At 34.5% G+C, this 16,108-nt stretch overlaps 3 protein-coding genes across 6 annotated transcripts; 1 reads left to right on the top strand and 2 right to left on the bottom strand.

Annotated features, from left to right (window-relative positions):
- Window positions 1-59: 59 nt before the first annotated feature.
- LOC130817630 (uncharacterized) lies at window positions 60-6,275 on the bottom strand. 3 transcript variants are annotated; one of them, XM_057683455.1, is made up of 10 exons: window positions 6,024-6,275; window positions 5,453-5,930; window positions 5,206-5,357; window positions 4,343-4,440; window positions 3,825-3,892; window positions 2,994-3,066; window positions 2,190-2,281; window positions 1,983-2,087; window positions 1,482-1,581; window positions 60-460 (listed from the first exon to the last, which is right to left on the bottom strand). In XM_057683455.1, the coding sequence occupies exons 4-10, from the start codon at window positions 4,424-4,426 to the stop codon at window positions 284-286; spliced, it is 699 nt and encodes a 232-aa protein (XP_057539438.1). In that variant the 5' UTR covers window positions 4,427-4,440; window positions 5,206-5,357; window positions 5,453-5,930; window positions 6,024-6,275; the 3' UTR covers window positions 60-283. The 3 variants fall into 3 exon arrangements, with proteins under 3 accessions (XP_057539438.1, XP_057539437.1, XP_057539439.1); XM_057683454.1 differs by having other exon boundaries at window positions 5,453-5,708; XM_057683456.1 differs by having other exon boundaries at window positions 5,206-5,343; window positions 5,453-5,708.
- A 1,677-nt stretch (window positions 6,276-7,952) lies between these two features.
- On the top strand, window positions 7,953-10,117 carry LOC130817605 (uncharacterized). Its single transcript, XM_057683409.1, has 2 exons — window positions 7,953-8,204; window positions 9,674-10,117. The coding sequence occupies exons 1-2, from the start codon at window positions 8,036-8,038 to the stop codon at window positions 9,958-9,960; spliced, it is 456 nt and encodes a 151-aa protein (XP_057539392.1). The 5' UTR covers window positions 7,953-8,035; the 3' UTR covers window positions 9,961-10,117.
- Window positions 10,118-10,531: 414 nt separating this feature from the next.
- Window positions 10,532-15,815, bottom strand: LOC130817604 (uncharacterized). Of its 2 annotated transcripts, XM_057683407.1 has the most exons (6): window positions 15,199-15,807; window positions 12,901-12,978; window positions 12,496-12,530; window positions 12,333-12,388; window positions 11,198-11,296; window positions 10,532-10,961 (listed from the first exon to the last, which is right to left on the bottom strand). In XM_057683407.1, the coding sequence occupies exons 1-6, from the start codon at window positions 15,640-15,642 to the stop codon at window positions 10,903-10,905; spliced, it is 771 nt and encodes a 256-aa protein (XP_057539390.1). In that variant the 5' UTR covers window positions 15,643-15,807; the 3' UTR covers window positions 10,532-10,902. The 2 variants fall into 2 exon arrangements, with proteins under 2 accessions (XP_057539390.1, XP_057539391.1); XM_057683408.1 differs by lacking the exon at window positions 12,901-12,978 and having other exon boundaries at window positions 15,199-15,815.
- Between the last annotated feature and the right edge of the window lie 293 nt (window positions 15,816-16,108).

Genomic DNA, 16,108 nt, shown 5'->3' with positions numbered 1-16,108 from the left:
ATCACCGAAAACTCTTGCTTATAAAATTGGAGTTTCGTTATAGCTCCACGATATAAATGTACTAGGTAAAAGATTGATGTACAAGCTCAAGAAGTCGTTTTAGTATAACAAAATTTGAAGTATGTGAGAAGATGTTCTAATGTCGATACAATTACGATATCTATAATTGAAGGACATACTAGAGTACAGACTACGGTAAGCAATTCCACGATCACGTTGTAGCTAACATCTTTACAGTTTACAGAGTATCAGACCAACTTACTTATGACGGGTTCAGTGAAATTCAAGTAATACGAATGATGAAGATCACCATCATAAAGACCATTAGCATAACAAACATAAGAAGCCATGTAAAGCACGACGTTTTTGAACTCCGTGAAAACACATTCGTCGCCCTAACATTTGCGTGGTTAGTGCTTGCCAAGCTATGCTCCACCGCCTTCTCGGTTGAATCAAGTATCTGTTGCATCACAAAACCATTATAAATGGCACTTTTTAATCCGCAAAAAGTTAAATCCATGAGCTTTACGACCAAGTCATAAACAAGCGGGTTTTAAGATGATAGATAGAAAGACCGGAAGGAACAAGTATATATAGACGAGTTACGATGTTGCTGATAGCGAGGGGAAAAGCTAGAAGTATGTCTTGTTTTCAGCAGAAGAACAAAACAAACTAAAAAACTAATATTCCTGCAGAAGAAACTCTTGAACACGAGCAACAATATATAACAAATATAGTTCTAAAAAATTTCCTCTGCAACAATTTTCGAACAATAGCTCTTGAAAGAAGTCATGATATATAAAATATTCTATATGCCTTTCCCAAATAGAACTGTTTATCTCAAATACATAGCCCCGGTTTAAGAAGTCCAAACAAAACCATTTCTTCCATCTATCTAGGGCTTATTCAATGGGGCCATAGTTTATAATTCTTTGGTTTCGGATTATAATGGACCACATTAAATCACATATTAAATCATGTGCATGTTATATTTATGTGAAGTTGCAGACGATGTTTGCAATCAAATGTCAATCGAAAATAACCTTTTTGTTAATCTCTAACAAAGATAAGGTTCCATATATCTGACCCCCACACCCGTCTAGGTAGGAGCAACTTAAAAACATCGGGGTAATGGAATGTTGTTTGTATCTAGGGCTTCTGCCTTTCATGGGCAAGCAAGAAGCAAAACAGGAAACATCCCCAAACAATAAATAGCGAAGTCGAAAAACGTCACCTAATGACTAGGCCTTCTGAATATACAAGGTACAGAATTCAAATAAATGCTTTTTCTAATTTCTCATTTTCTTATAGTTTCTTTCCAGATAGGCATAGTATGTGAAAGAAACAATCAGTCATTAGATCATACAACCAGAAACAATAATTTATCTCGACCATCCACAATCAGCATAACTTCATATCTGAATGTGTATGGCCCAGCTTTAGTGTGGGCTAAAATAGAGTAGAAAAGAAATGTTCCATACCTTCTCAGCATTTTGAATAGATTGGCTAATCAAGAGACTGCTCTCTTTTAGTTGTCGTGCCATTCCTACCATCTCATCAGTCAAGTCTTCTTGAAGCTTTCTGCAAGATGGATGACAAGTTCAATAACACAACTATAAACTCACAAAACGGTGAATTCAGTTCATTTTCGATGAATGATGCTATAGTCTTCTGCATGATTTGCCAAAGAAAAACCGATACATACATACATCAAAATCAGGGAAAGCCTAGACTAGTTATCAAAACCCATCACTTCAGCATATTTTTCTTTTTCTTTTTCTTTCCTTCAAATCTTCTCTTTTCGGGTGATGTTAAGTGGATATCAACCCTCGTGGTTTTGTGATCCGTAATCTGTGAGCCAAACACTTCAAACCCATTCCCAAATGTCGCGAAACACTTATCAGGCAGACCTTGAACAAAATATTAATGATAACATAGTAATCAAAACTGTAAAGTGTAAACCAAGTTCAGGATGTAGATACCTGTGCTTATCGATATGTGAATGACTATCAGCGTCTAATTTGACAAGTGATGAGGGATCAGTAGGATTGTTATCATGTGATCTTTCTTCAACATAAGAGGATGGCCTATACTTGTAGAAACCTTTCCAACTCAGTTAGGAATTTCCATAAAGGAAGTTAATATTTATGCACACAGAATGCACTTAAATTAATGAAGGTTTTACATACACTGATCTCTTTCTAAGTCCTGGTAGTGGATTAACTTTTACTTCTTCAACTCTCAGAGGGATTTCCTCCGGGGAAGTCTCTACAAAAATTTCCTGCATTTAAATTTTCCAAATAGTCATGCTCATAGCAATGTACCTCCTTCTTCGACAAAGTTGGTCAAACAGAAAATGTTTTTGTTATTAAAACTCTGAAAGCACATTACTAACATTAAGCACTTCTCTCACGTGATTTGTTAATCTTCTTACAAATCGCGAATTGAAAAACGCGAATCATGGTCGGTTTTAATTTTTGGGCTGTATTTGCAAATTGCAAACTCAAAAAGTGAATTAGTTGGCGAGCTATGTTACACTGAGCCTCTGATGACTGAATACTACATAGAAGTATAGAACGAGAGTTCTAAAATAGTAAAGGTTATGCAATATGCATAACCTACTGACAGCTGAACTTCTATCTATAGAAAAGGTCAAACCCCTTCCTATATTTCTTCTCTGCCATTCCAAAAAGGATTAGTTGCACATAAATGTGAAGTTTGAAGATTTTTGGTTTTCAACTATTCAACATCTTTGATTTAAGCATAGCATGAACCAAAATCCTATAGTGTTCCAAAAAACTCAGCTTCCGTATATGCTATGTAACTAGCAAGCAACCTTGTCAACCAAAATCACAACATTACAGAAATAAGAAACTAGTACAAGTATTACACGCTAAAGGTTAATATAACAGCATATTTTTTTCTATCACTACGGTCTTTCAAAAATTAAGTGAATCAAAACAGTACAGATCAATCAAGTCTTCATAACTCACCTCAGATGACACTAATTTAGATGCAATAGATTCAATCTTCTCAGAGTAATCATTCACTTTGGCTTTTGAGACCCTACAAACACAACCCAAGAGTGAAGTGCAATTAAGATTGATCACTGGTAAATATCATATGAAGTTAGGAGCTTGAGAAAAGAAAAGGGCGGTATCAAGTATGCTGACGGGCTAAAGGCACAGTAAGGTATCAAAGACAAAGTGGAAAAAAGAAAAAAACCATGCATAAAATTCATAGAGAAATTTGATGGCCTGCATCCTGCGGCAAGCAACTCAACAGATAATAACACCAATGTCCTAAAGCGTAAGTATATGATGATTTGCTAGTTACGAATTTTGTCATTCAAGAAATCAACTCGGTCTCCACATAATGTAAAGATCCAATGCATTTGTTCTCATGTAGGTAAAGGAGATCATAAGCAGCAATCTAAATCAAATTTCTATAATCCGAGTACATGTTTCTTGAATAGTACTATTGCTGCAGATATTCTATAATTGGTAGTAGCAGAAGCAAATGGCATTTCCAAAGCAAATTATTCCCTCTCCATTCGATCTTCACCCAATCCTTTCCTCTAATATCATGTATAATGGGAAGTAGCACATCTCCAACAGTTAACACAAAAAAGAGCGGTTTGTGTGTGTGGTGGAGGGGGGTGAGGTGGGGGGAGGGGAGGGGGGATGTTCAGCAAACTTTCACCATATCAAATCAACAGTTTTCATTTTTGCTTTCGACAGACATGAAAATTCAATAAACAAGAACATTGGTCATTTAAAAGAATTGGGAAAGATTTAAAAACGATTACAAAAAAGGAATCGGACCTGGGTAAGCCTTCTGGAGTGATCTCTTCAGTTAGTTGTTCCAACAATTCGCGAAGTGTAGCCACATACTGCATAATTGAATGTTCTTTCAATGAGATGCCAAAACAAAAGCGTATCATGGAAGAATGAAATCCAAAATTTGGCAATAGTAAAACCACGAATCCCCAAAAACTCCCTAAAAAAAAAAAAAAAAAAAAAAAAAGAAGCAAAATTCGCAAAATCAAAACACAACATTAAACTAAAATCTATTACTTTTCATCAACATGGAAAATCACATGATTATAATCAGAAAGTCTAAGGTAATGCAGACTTGCAATAACTTATTCTGCGGCAAATTTAACCCCTTAGAAGTTCAACTCTTAAGAAAGAACAAAACTTATTGATCTCCCAATTAATTCTAGTCATTCTACCGATTACAAAAATTTTCCTAAAACCTAAACACATTCAAATTTTGAAGATGAAACAAAAGAGGTAATTCAAGCAATTCAAAACCCAAGAAACTGAAAGGATTTGCATACATGAATTAACTTAGTATGATTTTGTTGTTGAGGTGCAGCGGCAAGTAACCTTCTCAAATTGATCTCAGTTTTACTGATCCCCATACTAATACTATTCACTGCATCAACACAAAAATGATTAGAAAAACAACCAATCAATTGAATACAAAAACAAGCCATATGAAACATTGCTCTACACAGGGGCGGATCCAGATTTCAAACGCTCCAGGAGGACCAATATATGGAAGAAATTTTATGAAAATTGGATCTTTATTTTATTAATTTCTGTTTGAATTTTTATTTTTTATTTTCTCATTTAATTAACTTTGTATTAATAAATTTAATATAATATCAAAATCAAAAAAAAAAAAAAAAGAAAATGAAAGGAGAAAGAAATGGGGTAAATCAGGAAAGTTTTGATTTTTAACTCATGTTCATCATGGCATTTTCATCATATTTTTAGATAATAAGTGTATAATTGCTTTTAGAAGAGAAAACCCATAAAGAAATAAATTTTTTACAAATTTTGAAGCAAACAAAATAGTAAAATAATGAGCATAAATGAAAAAACCCATAAAAACTATTCATTTTCATCTAATTGGAAAAAAAATTTGGGTGAAAAGGAGCAATCTTTTATTATTATATTGTTCAAATTTAGTATATATTAATATTTTAATGGTTTTATGATCTCTTCCATTATTATTATTTTTATTAGTAATATCATTTTCTTGTATATAAATTAACAAAAACATCAAAATTAGAAACTGAAATTTTCATACCTAATTGTGAAAATCATCACAAAAAAAAGTTAAAAATTTAAAAACTCATTTGAATTTAAAATCTAGAATAAGTACAACAGAAATTTATTATTGGTGGGAGTATACCTTAATGTGGAGGAGGAAGAAGATAATGGTGAAGGATGGATGCTTCGTGTAGTTGCTCAGGAGGGCGTGGCTGGCTTCAGGAGCCGCTAAGGCTACTGCGACTGTTCGGTTAAATTGGTTGGCCAGTGCTGGCGGCGGCTGCTCGGTTGAGGCTATGACGATGAGACAAGGAACAGAGAAAGAGATTTGAAACTTGAAATAAAATCAAAACCCTAACTTTTGGGGATTTCAAAAATCAAAATAATACCAAATTGAATTGAAGGTGGTGGGTTGGTTTGGTGGTGGGCCGTCGGCGTTGATGGGCCTGGTGGCCTTGATTTCACGTTCACCGGTTCACGGCAGCAGCAGTAGCAGTCGGCAGTGGCCTTGCGAAGTGCGAATAGGCGAACAACGAACTGAATTTTAGGGTTCGCTCAGTGGACAGCAATGAGGGGTGGCCACTAGCGAGAGATGCCGGCGAGGGGTGGGTGGTGTGGGTCGTCAATAGTCCAGTCGTGCAATTCCTTACATAAAATTTGGGGAAAACAATGTATAAGTTCTGTAGATTGAGCCTTTTCAACATCCATAATCACATACAAATTAAAAGAGGATATCATCAAGCCTGAATCTTCATTACAAGATCAGGTAGCGCATTATTGGGAGCCATTTTTAATATTTTGTTCATCAGATGAAAAGTGGAATGAGAGATCAATTCTACCAGAAATCTGAATATTGATACCAGAAATCTGGAAAATGATAATCAATTCTACCATTAAAGAAAACTTAGGAATCAAGTTATAAAGAACAAGAATTTACCCAGTTTTCATGATCAGACATACCTTAAGTTTTGGGTGATTGGCCTTAATTTGCTTCACCCCAACAACACAAATTGCAAACACCTCTGAATTAAGTTAAATCCAATTTCCTCCAAATTATGAACAGAATTACCAGAATATTGTCTGAAGATTCGAAGAATTCAAAATCTTTTCTTTTCGAGAGTACTTGTTTGCTAAGATGAAGATGAAAGAAGAAAATATTTCTGGATTCTGAACTCTATACAGCACGATGTCGTTCCACACAATATAATACGACGAAGCCGTACATTGCTCTTTATTAGTAAGTTTTAACCTCATATAGATTTATTATTATAATTTATTTTATTCTTATTACTGTAAATTGTAAAATAATAAAATCATATTTAATCAATATAAAATTCACAAATTTCTCTTTGAAATACCATTTTTAATACGGCCGACCCATTATATATATTTTTTAAAATGTTGTACATAAACATTAAGAATAATATAAATAAACATATATGATATTGAAAATAGACATTAAGGATACGGTAAGTAAGCATTAGAGATTATATAAGTAGACATTATGGATACGGTAAGTAGGTATTAATCTTTAATGGACTGGACTTCAGATATGTCTCTCAAAGAGTCGGTCTCTCAAGAACTAGGCGTATAAAATTGCTTTTCTTTGATGAAAAATGGCTTTTTGTTAGTTAATTTTGTTTCATATTGATTCAAGTAATATACTTCCTTCGTTCAGAAATAGTCACTACATTGAGGTTATTGATATTATTCATCGTTCATGCTTATTTTACATATTGCGTTTAATGTGTAAGAAAAATTATAGTCAATTACGATCTTGTTTAAATCATCTAATCGTATACTCTAATAATATTAACTTTTTATAATTTTTAAACGTGTATATTTCAACATATAAATAATCAAAATAATATATTGAATTACGTAAAAAGTATAATGAAACGGAGCAATTATATTATCTAAAAGTATTGTACTTTAATCAATGCATGTTGTGTTCGACGTAACATGCTAACCAAGTGTAAGTAACCATTATGATTCGTAGCTTTTTAAAATCAAAGTATTTTTTTAGTTCTTACATTTTCACAGCAAATTATGTTCAAATTTCCAATTACGATCATTACAACTACTTTTATCGGAGAGGAGACTCATGATAGTTTTGTCATCGAGGTATGCTTCTTTTGAAAGGAAGCGTTCTAAGTAGCCTTAAATAGTGTAAATAATCTATTTTTATTTTCAGCTACTTTTGTGAGAAACCGTCTTCTCAAAATGAGAAGACCATATATTTTGTGTTCTTTTTGTATTAATTAGGCTATATATATATATATATATATGATCAAATACGAAAGATTTTAAAATAAGAAGGATGAGAAGAATTTTATTTGATTTTGTTTTGTTACTATATATATATATATAAAACGATACTTTGTTATAGATTAAGAACAATATAAAAATTATTTCATAGTTACTTTTACAATTATGTGTTTTTGGTTCAATCGTGACCATGAATTTTTTTTTATTTTAGAGAAATCAAGGATGTAGAATCTTTCTTACCCTTCTCATTTTCAACCTCTTTTCACTGAATCCCTCTCATATATATATATATATATATATATATATATATATATATATATATAGATTTAGGATCTAATAGAAAGGGGTTTGAAAATAAGAAGTATAGGAAGGAATTTCATCCGTTAGATGTTAGATCAATGGTCCATCTTGCACGCGGTTAAAAACAGAAAATAAATTGTGATGTTTTCTTAATTAATATGTGATACTTTTTGTATAAATATGTGTCACTTAAAATTGTGATGTTTTTTAAACTAATATGTGATGCTTTCTGCTAAGATAACTTTTTTTAAATCGTTAAATCTTAATCAATCAGCAGTTGCTAGTCTTCTTGTCCTTTCTATTGTCCCTCACAGTGTAAAGAGGTTTCACTTTAAAGTAGACTTCTTGGGTTGGCTCCCTCTACCGAAAAACTTGAATTTGTAGATCAATTCAAAACGTTTCTTATGGCTACCGATTCGAGAGTGGATAATATCGTTTCGAACAGGGTGGGACTTAAGCAGGAACAATTGGGTGGTCGTAGGTTGATAGGATGGTTATTGGAAAGTATAGGCAAATATGGAGTCGATATTTCCCTCAATTTCTCACCCAAATCAAAATCCAATTCCAAAAAGGGTAATTTTTCCTCTTCTTTTTTAATCTATGATTGATTGAATTGTTGAAATTTGCTATGTTTTGTTGCTTCTAAAAGATTTGATTGTTGCCTTCTTTCGAAGTAATTGCTTTGGAAAATCCGTACGACATAGGATAAGTCAGATTACACCAGCTTAGGTTGAATATTTGCTTTACAATCTGCATTGATTAAACCTAATTCACCCATTTTCACTACTCAATTTGTATATGAATTCACAATTCCTGCAAAATTAGCACTTTTGGAAACGGTAAACCATAGGTTGTCTGACCTAATGATGTTGTGTTAGTGGGAAGTTAGGTTTAGGCTTTAATGAAGAATTTGTAAGTGAAAACACTTAACCTACCCTATAAGAAAAACACTTGTTTTGTGGAGAGATTAGCTAAATTTTCTCAATAAGCTATCATCTTATTCATCCATTGTTAACTGATCATTGAATAGGAGCATAATGTCAAATCTCCTATCAGCATTCATTGTATCTCGAAGTAAACTTCGAAGTTCTTTCCTAGACGTAGAAGAAGTAAAGGGCTTTTGAGAGCGATTGTATGAGAGGATTGAGAGCCACATTAGGAAGGATTTGAGAGAATCAAAGACTTGAAATTCTTAGGATTTTGTGACTGAGATTAGTGGGACTCTCTTGCTTATAATCTCTTGTTAAATACAATTGGTTTTCCCTTATTAGGTTGGTTTAATAGTCTTCAAGTTATTTGAAAGTATTTTTCCCACCTCTCAAATTGGTGTATTCTTCTCTAGTCTTATCTCCTTCCATTTCATAGTTTCTTGTTTCATGTATGATCCTCCATTGTTCAAGCTTTGATTGTTTATGTGCAAACATGTTTTGGCCTTGTGGGTAACCTAAACCCTAAGATTATTTGCCACTTAGTCCCAACATAGGATTTGAAGGGTTTTGATATACGCAACTTTATCCTATTAAGCCCGACTCCTGATGGAAAAATCTAAACATGCATTCGGGAGACCAGGTAATAAGAAAATTAACTACTAATGATTGTCAAACTTTTATTTCAGTAATTCTAACTGCTATATACTTTCTCCGTTATGAAATACTCGCTACATAAGAGTTTTTGACATTATTCATCGTTCAAGCTTATTTTATATATTACGGATAATTTGTAAGAAAAAAATATAGTCAAGAGATTTTGATTGAATCGTCTAATCGCATACTTTCATAATATTAAGTTTTTATAATTTTTAGATACGTGTAATTCAATATATAAATGATCAAAATAACACATTAGATTGCGTAAAAGTCAAATGTTGCAAGTATAGTGGAACGGAGGAAGTAGGAAATGAAGGAATTTCTTCATCTTCTTTAGCATCTTGCTTTACCTTCAGCCTATCCCTACGTTTCCTATGTTCTAGTCGCTGTAATGGTCAGCTGTTAATATCTTTTCTCTAAAGCATGCTTCACTCATTTCTCTGTTGTCTTGTCCAGACCTGCAGTTGCACAAGACAGTTCAAGAAGAATTGAAGGGTGGACCACCTTTTGACATGTGTAATGACCAGGAGAAACAAAGACTCGACAGCGAGCCAAGATCCGATCAGGAGATGAGCAAGATGGAGAAGTTGTCTGAAGAGATGAATGATGTGATGCTTAAAAACAGGATATCTAAATTAAACATGGAGCCAATCCCATCGGACAAGTTTCCGCCTAAGCAGTTCAAGGAACGAAAAGATCTGGTGCCAAGTCGAAAAAAGATTATGATTAGGTCTCGTCTATGATATATGTGTATCTGTTGTGGTATCGATTCTAAAAGGCCTGTTCTATATTTGAAGGCTTTGAAATTCTAATGCACCATATTATTTATTTTGTATGTGATCTTGAGAAGCTTGGATATGGTATATAATTATAAAAGGATTAAGGACCTTTTAAGGGTCATACTATGGGAAATATGTTAGTTCACCATTTGCAATGAATTGATACTTGTTAGATCACACCGCTTGATTTTTGTCGTAATGATCTTAATAATATAGAGTCGATCATTGTCTAAAGACATTTTACTCTATTCTGTCGAAAAGTTTAAAATGCATATGTTATCGAATATATATTTAACCAATGATATATAATCATATTTCTTTCCCAATATAAATCAATGTGTCGTCATTATCATCATAAACAATCTATTTCGCTCATAGAAATTATGGGCAAGGCCTAGAGAGGAAAGAAATATGGCAACCTACACCCACAAGGAAGATGCCAATATTCAAAAGAACGGAAAAGAGTTCAAGTTCACCTCTCTTGCTTATTTGAACTTTAACACAACTTCATAAAACAACCGAAAAGGATTGAAGATTCAAGATAACAAAATTTACTACATATACATTCTACAAGTATGCAAATTACAATTTTATGATGAAGTAATCATACATGTTCAAATCATGTAAACTGTTTTCTTTTTGACGAGCAAATTCAGTTTCTGTAACCAGACGATGCAGTATACATTATATACATCCTTAAAACGTTTATACTCTAAAAATGGGATTCACAACACCAACCTGGATTGCACAGCAGCGCAATCTATGTAAGCTCAACTCGATTTTAAACCGATCCAAAACACCCAGCCCGAAATCAACTTGATGACCCGAATGAACACCTCTAGATGGATGTTAAGGATAAGATGCTAGAACATAATATTAATTTGACACAGCGACAAACCAAGTCTTTCATTCCGCATCTTTCACTTCGGCTTCAACATCTACTACAAATTTGGAAGCGTTCTTTCCTGTGATAAAACAAAATTACGGTCATCTTCGAGGGAAGAAAGATTTTAAAACATTAAGTACTTAAAATTTTTAGGAAAAGTTCCCGCAAAAATCAGCAATGCGATTATTAGATGCCAAGCCGTGAATGTCAATAATAGAGCCCAAATAGTTGTATTACACAAATTTGCGGCAAAATTTGATCGTATCATATGACCTCGAAGTAAAAGATGCTAGAAAATCAAGCCGAAGATCGTACCTGTTTTAGACTGAGTCAAAAGGTCGTCAAACGGTTGCCCAAACGGAGAAGAGCGCTTGGAGAATTGGATAGGTTCTTTCACAAACTCATTTCCTTCCACTGAAAAAATGTGACAAATGGATAGATTTATTCATAAGATTCCAAGAGCAATCAATCATAAATACAGTTCACAATTAACGTTTGATGATTCTGGTCTATTAAAGTCAGAGAAGATCCCTTGGATTGGAATTGAAAGAAGGGTAGGACGAACAAAGCCAGAATTCGATTGGAACCTGGTGATGCACTTGTAAAGAAAGTAACCTGTGGAACTTTCGGTTCAGAGCTTGCTCACAGCTTATGTGCGACATTTTGAGGGCCGTCCTCTATACCGTATCAACAAATATTATGCTCGGGTAAATCATGAAAACCAAACTCAAAGGCTCGTGGTCACTAAATCATTCACGATAGTGATCTCTTATGCAGTGTTGGCAACCACCACCACCACCCCAACCCCGCGCAAATGATTGCACGTCTAGCAGCTACACTATCCATAATGCTATATGTACTGATTCACGAATAAATGTATTCTTTCATGCTATGTTACTCGGACTCTTCAATTTGTTTTACGTACCCGTGTTCGATCCTTGATGCTCGGACATTTGTATGGCACTTAGACACTTCATTTTAGGTGTAAAATTATATATTTAGACATATCCAACACTTGGACACATACCAGTATCCAACATCACTATCTGAGTCCAAGTAACATAGTTCAGGAATAATATGGCCCATTCTTTGGTCTAGTGGGTAAGACTTAAGTCGATAAAGATTGTATTGATGCATAATGCCATACAAATGTGAAAAAATACAATACAGAATATGAAGATGGTAAGGAAAAAAAAAACTTCATTGAAACCATTATAATCTAATTGGCAACAATTACATTTTTTTGAAGATTCGTTGTACGGCCTCTTCATTTACCCGGCCTATTCATTTACCCTCAAGTAGCAGTGTCCAGAACCCCGACAATGAAATATGGGTATCGAACTTAAACACTTTATTTTTAGCCGATATCATGGAAACTTTCATAAATGTCGAATAACATAGATCTGAATAAAGTGACAACGGCCCAATATCAAAGCTTAAGTTTGTTCACCTGAAAAGGGTTGACTGCAGTAGGGGCACAATTGAACTTCATCCTGTAGAGTTGACCTGAAACATGTCAATAAGAGAAGTTAGAACCAGAAAAGACGGGTATATTTAATTTTCGTCAAACTTATATTTTCCGCGCTATAAAATTAAAGAAAACATTTGCTTACTTGAAAACCTGAAATGGATTACCACAGTTTGGGCACTGCATATACATCAGACAGAAAAGAACTTTAGTCAAAGGAAGCAACAAAATGCATATAAGAATACTCAAAATTTCAACATCGGGAATTCATATCTTATATCTACATGCTATGTTACTTGGACTCGGGTACTGATGTTGGATATTGGTATGTGTCCAAGTTCGGATACGTCTAAAATATTCAATTTTATGTCTAAAAAGAAGTGTCCAAGTTTCATACCAATATCCGAGGATCAAGGATCAGATACGGATATGTGAAGCAAAATGAAGAGTCCGAGTAACATAGTCTACATGTTTATACAAGACACTATACAGAAAAAAGAATTGCGAACATAGTCTAGCTAGTGGTAAGGATATATTCATAGACTCTCACTGTGCTTTGAACTATGTCTCTCCCCGCCCACCAGAGGAATACTCCTATGCCAACAATAGGTAAAATAATCGCCAGAAGCTACAACAGCACCATAATCAAAGTCAGATCTAACAGCAGTAGCAGACAATAAGCTTGAGGGTCAACAATATATACATGCTTCTATATGCATCAGAGATTCAGGGTTTATATAATATTTAACAAAATTAGATACCAAGTATAATGACAATAATGAAAAAATGCTTAATGTGTGCACAATGTCTTGCTTATAGTGTTGTAGAATTGGACATGCCATTGAAAGGCAAGTAAGCAAGGTGACAATGTGCCTTGAGCAAAATACAAAGGAAAAAACATAGGAAATGGAAGGGGAAAGACAAGTATTCAATAGGTTATCTTACAATACCCCTTCAAACACAAATATTTGTAGCTACACAATTACAACTAAATACAAATCTCTCAAACATTCTCTAGTTCTCTTACGTTGTGTTTGTATAGAAAGAAATAGAAAGAAAGGGAGGGAAGGGATTTGGAAGGATGGAGGATCCCCTGTATGTATAACAAAAAGAGTTGGGAAATTTCGAGGGAAAATATGGACAACTTTGATAAGAATACAATCTCTTTAAAAGTGGAAAGATTTAAAGGAAAAACACTCTTTTTTCTTCCTTTTACCTTCCCTTCCCTTCTAAACAAACAAGGTGCACTCTCCCTCCTTACCCCTCCCCCTTTCTTTCCCTTTCCCTTCCCTTCCTTTCTTTTCTCTCATAATTTGATATCCAAACATAGTGTTAGTGTTTGTAATCCCCTCAAACTTGTTTGGACACGCAACATAGCTCCAACATACTCCTATCTTGAGCTACCCTAACCCAACAACATTCCTCCTTCCCTTTGGTGGTGCTCTCTTTTCACTCTAAGAGCTTCTCTTGGAGAAGAGATTAAAAAAGCTCAAAAAATTCACCATACTTCAAGAACAATTATTAAAAACCCTAAGCTCAGAAGAACCATCCCCTTAAAGTAAAAGTGTATGCTAGACGCAAAGCTCGATATTCTGATAAAAGATGCATGTCATAATAAACATTCATCTGAGCACCTACTCCACTCGTGCGAGCAAGATTGAAAAGTCTCCACGCACCTCTACGCACCGTGCTTGGCCACACTGCACACTGTTCAAACAACCTAGCAACTTGATTCATACTCCAACATTCTGTCAACGCCCATCCATAAAGCTTGTACGAGCTTCTAATCTGCTCATCCGAGCAAGGTACCTAGCAAATTTCTGCCAGCCTTCACTGGATATGTTCATCAAAGCCATTCTTGTGCTTGTCCGAGCACGAAAACCTTGCAAAACACTGCTTGCCTCATCAATCTTATGCCCGTCCAAGTATGTCTCGAATTCAAGATGTCAATACACTATAGAATCAACAACTTTCAGACACTTGGCACATCACTAGAACTCTATGCATTGCAGCTACAACAATTATTAAAAACCCTAAGCTCAGAAGAACCATCCCCTTAAATTAAAAGCGCATGCTAGACGCAAAGCTCGATATTCTGATAAAAGATGCATGTCATAATAAACATTCATCTGAGCTCCCACTCCACTCGTGCAAGCAAGATTGAAAAGTCTCCGCGCACCTCTACGCATCATGCTTGGCCACACTTCACACAGTTCAAACAACCTAGCAACTTGATTCATTCTCCAACATTCTGTCAACGCCCATCCATAAAGCTTGTACGAGCTTCTAATCTGCTCATCCGAGCAAGATACCTAGCAACTTTCTGCCAGCCTTCACTGGATATGTTCATCAAAGCCATTCTTGTGCTCGTCCGAGCACGAAAACCTTGCAAGACACTGCTTGCCTCATGAATCTTATGCCCGTCCAAGCATGTCTCGAATTCAAGATGTCAATAAACTATAGAATCAACAACTTTCAGACACTTGGCACGTCACTAGAACTCTATACATTGCAGCTACATCCACTCATAGTTTAAACTATGAGCAGGTCTGGAGAGGGAAGAAAGGCAGCAACACAATGAAGGCAAAATATAAAGATTGCTTGCTAAGAGTACTTGCAACTTATGAAACATTCAAAAGTTATTCAAAAGACAAAGAATCAACAGACTGAAGATTCAACTAAATGGGACTTGATAATTGATATTACCAGCCAATTAATCAATATGTGATGAGTATTTTCAAACCCCATTTCATGAATACTCAAAACACAAATACAAGATTAAAACAAGAAAGTTAAAGAATAGCATATCCACTACTACTACAAAATTTAGAGAAAGAAAGAAAATTACCCAAAGGGAAACAATAGTGTCAAGAACCCAACCAAGTTGGCCAGTCATAGTAAGATAAGTCAATCCCACAGCTAAAGCAAGATTACCCAAAACCCTTGCAGTTGTACCATCACCTCTCCTATCACCTCCACCTCCACCATTAAAATTAAAACCTTGATTAAATTTAACCAATACTACCCTCTTTTGAACCCTAAATCTCTTCTTCTCTCCCCCTAAAATCCCATCTTTGTTTGTTCTTACACCATGTAAAAACCCATTTCTATAAGCATATAGCTTCTTTTTCAACATATTTTGACTAAAAGCACCAATCTTTGTGCATCTTAAGTAGTAAATTTTGATGGGTAGAAGTGATTTTGGAAGGAAATTACATTTTGGTATGTGAATTGGGTTTTTATTGCAAGTACAAGTAGAGGTGGCAATGGATAAAGGGGAAAATATTGTCATTGAAAAATCATTAACAAAAGTACTAGTTTTGATTGTGGATTTTGAAGGTAGTAATTAATTGGGAAAAACAAATTAAATATGGGGAAGTAAAGATTTTTGTTAAAGCATATATGTTTCTCTAGGATACACCAGTCGCTATTATGGTCCCCTCCTTTGTAGAGTACAATCGGAGACTAGAAAGGGAGTTCTTCCAAGGGGAATTGTGAATTGTGATAGGTTTAAAAGGGATAAGTGGATGATAATGTAATTAAGGAAGAAAACATATGATTTGTCATTTAAGTCAATATATAAAGTACGTTATCTGGTGTTAATAATGCTTTCATTTGGTTCGGTCGATATCACATTAGATGTTTCGATCGGTTTAAAATTAGATTGTATGTTCTTTACATAAATTTAAATTCATTTTGAATACGATTGAAATTCAACTTAAATTAATACATTGAAAGAAAATTAATGGAGATATGCA

The sequence above is a fragment of the Amaranthus tricolor genome, chromosome 7 (genome assembly GCF_026212465.1).
Source record: "Amaranthus tricolor cultivar Red isolate AtriRed21 chromosome 7, ASM2621246v1, whole genome shotgun sequence".
Lineage (NCBI taxonomy): Eukaryota > Viridiplantae > Streptophyta > Magnoliopsida > Caryophyllales > Amaranthaceae > Amaranthus > Amaranthus tricolor.
Note: the sequence above shows the minus strand (reverse complement) of the source record. Positions and strands in the feature narration are given on the sequence as shown.

Coding starts and splice junctions, on each gene's coding strand:
- LOC130817630 (XM_057683455.1), bottom strand. CDS start 4,426: ATGGGGATCAGTAAAACTGAGATCAATTTGAGAAGGTTACTTGCCGCT. Junction 2,282..2,993: donor CTAAATTAGTGTCATCTGAG/GTGAGTTATGAA, acceptor ATTTAAATGCAG/GAAATTTTTGTAGAGACTTC. Junction 2,088..2,189: donor GGACTTAGAAAGAGATCAGT/GTATGTAAAACC, acceptor CTACAAGTATAG/GCCATCCTCTTATGTTGAAG.
- LOC130817604 (XM_057683407.1), bottom strand. CDS start 15,642: ATGACAATATTTTCCCCTTTATCCATTGCCACCTCTACTTGTACTTGC. Junction 12,389..12,495: donor AATCCATTTCAGGTTTTCAA/GTAAGCAAATGT, acceptor GACATGTTTCAG/GTCAACTCTACAGGATGAAG. Junction 11,297..12,332: donor CTGCAGTCAACCCTTTTCAG/GTGAACAAACTT, acceptor ACATTTTTTCAG/TGGAAGGAAATGAGTTTGTG.
- LOC130817605 (XM_057683409.1), top strand. CDS start 8,036: ATGGCTACCGATTCGAGAGTGGATAATATCGTTTCGAACAGGGTGGGA. Junction 8,205..9,673: donor AAAATCCAATTCCAAAAAGG/GTAATTTTTCCT, acceptor TGTCTTGTCCAG/ACCTGCAGTTGCACAAGACA.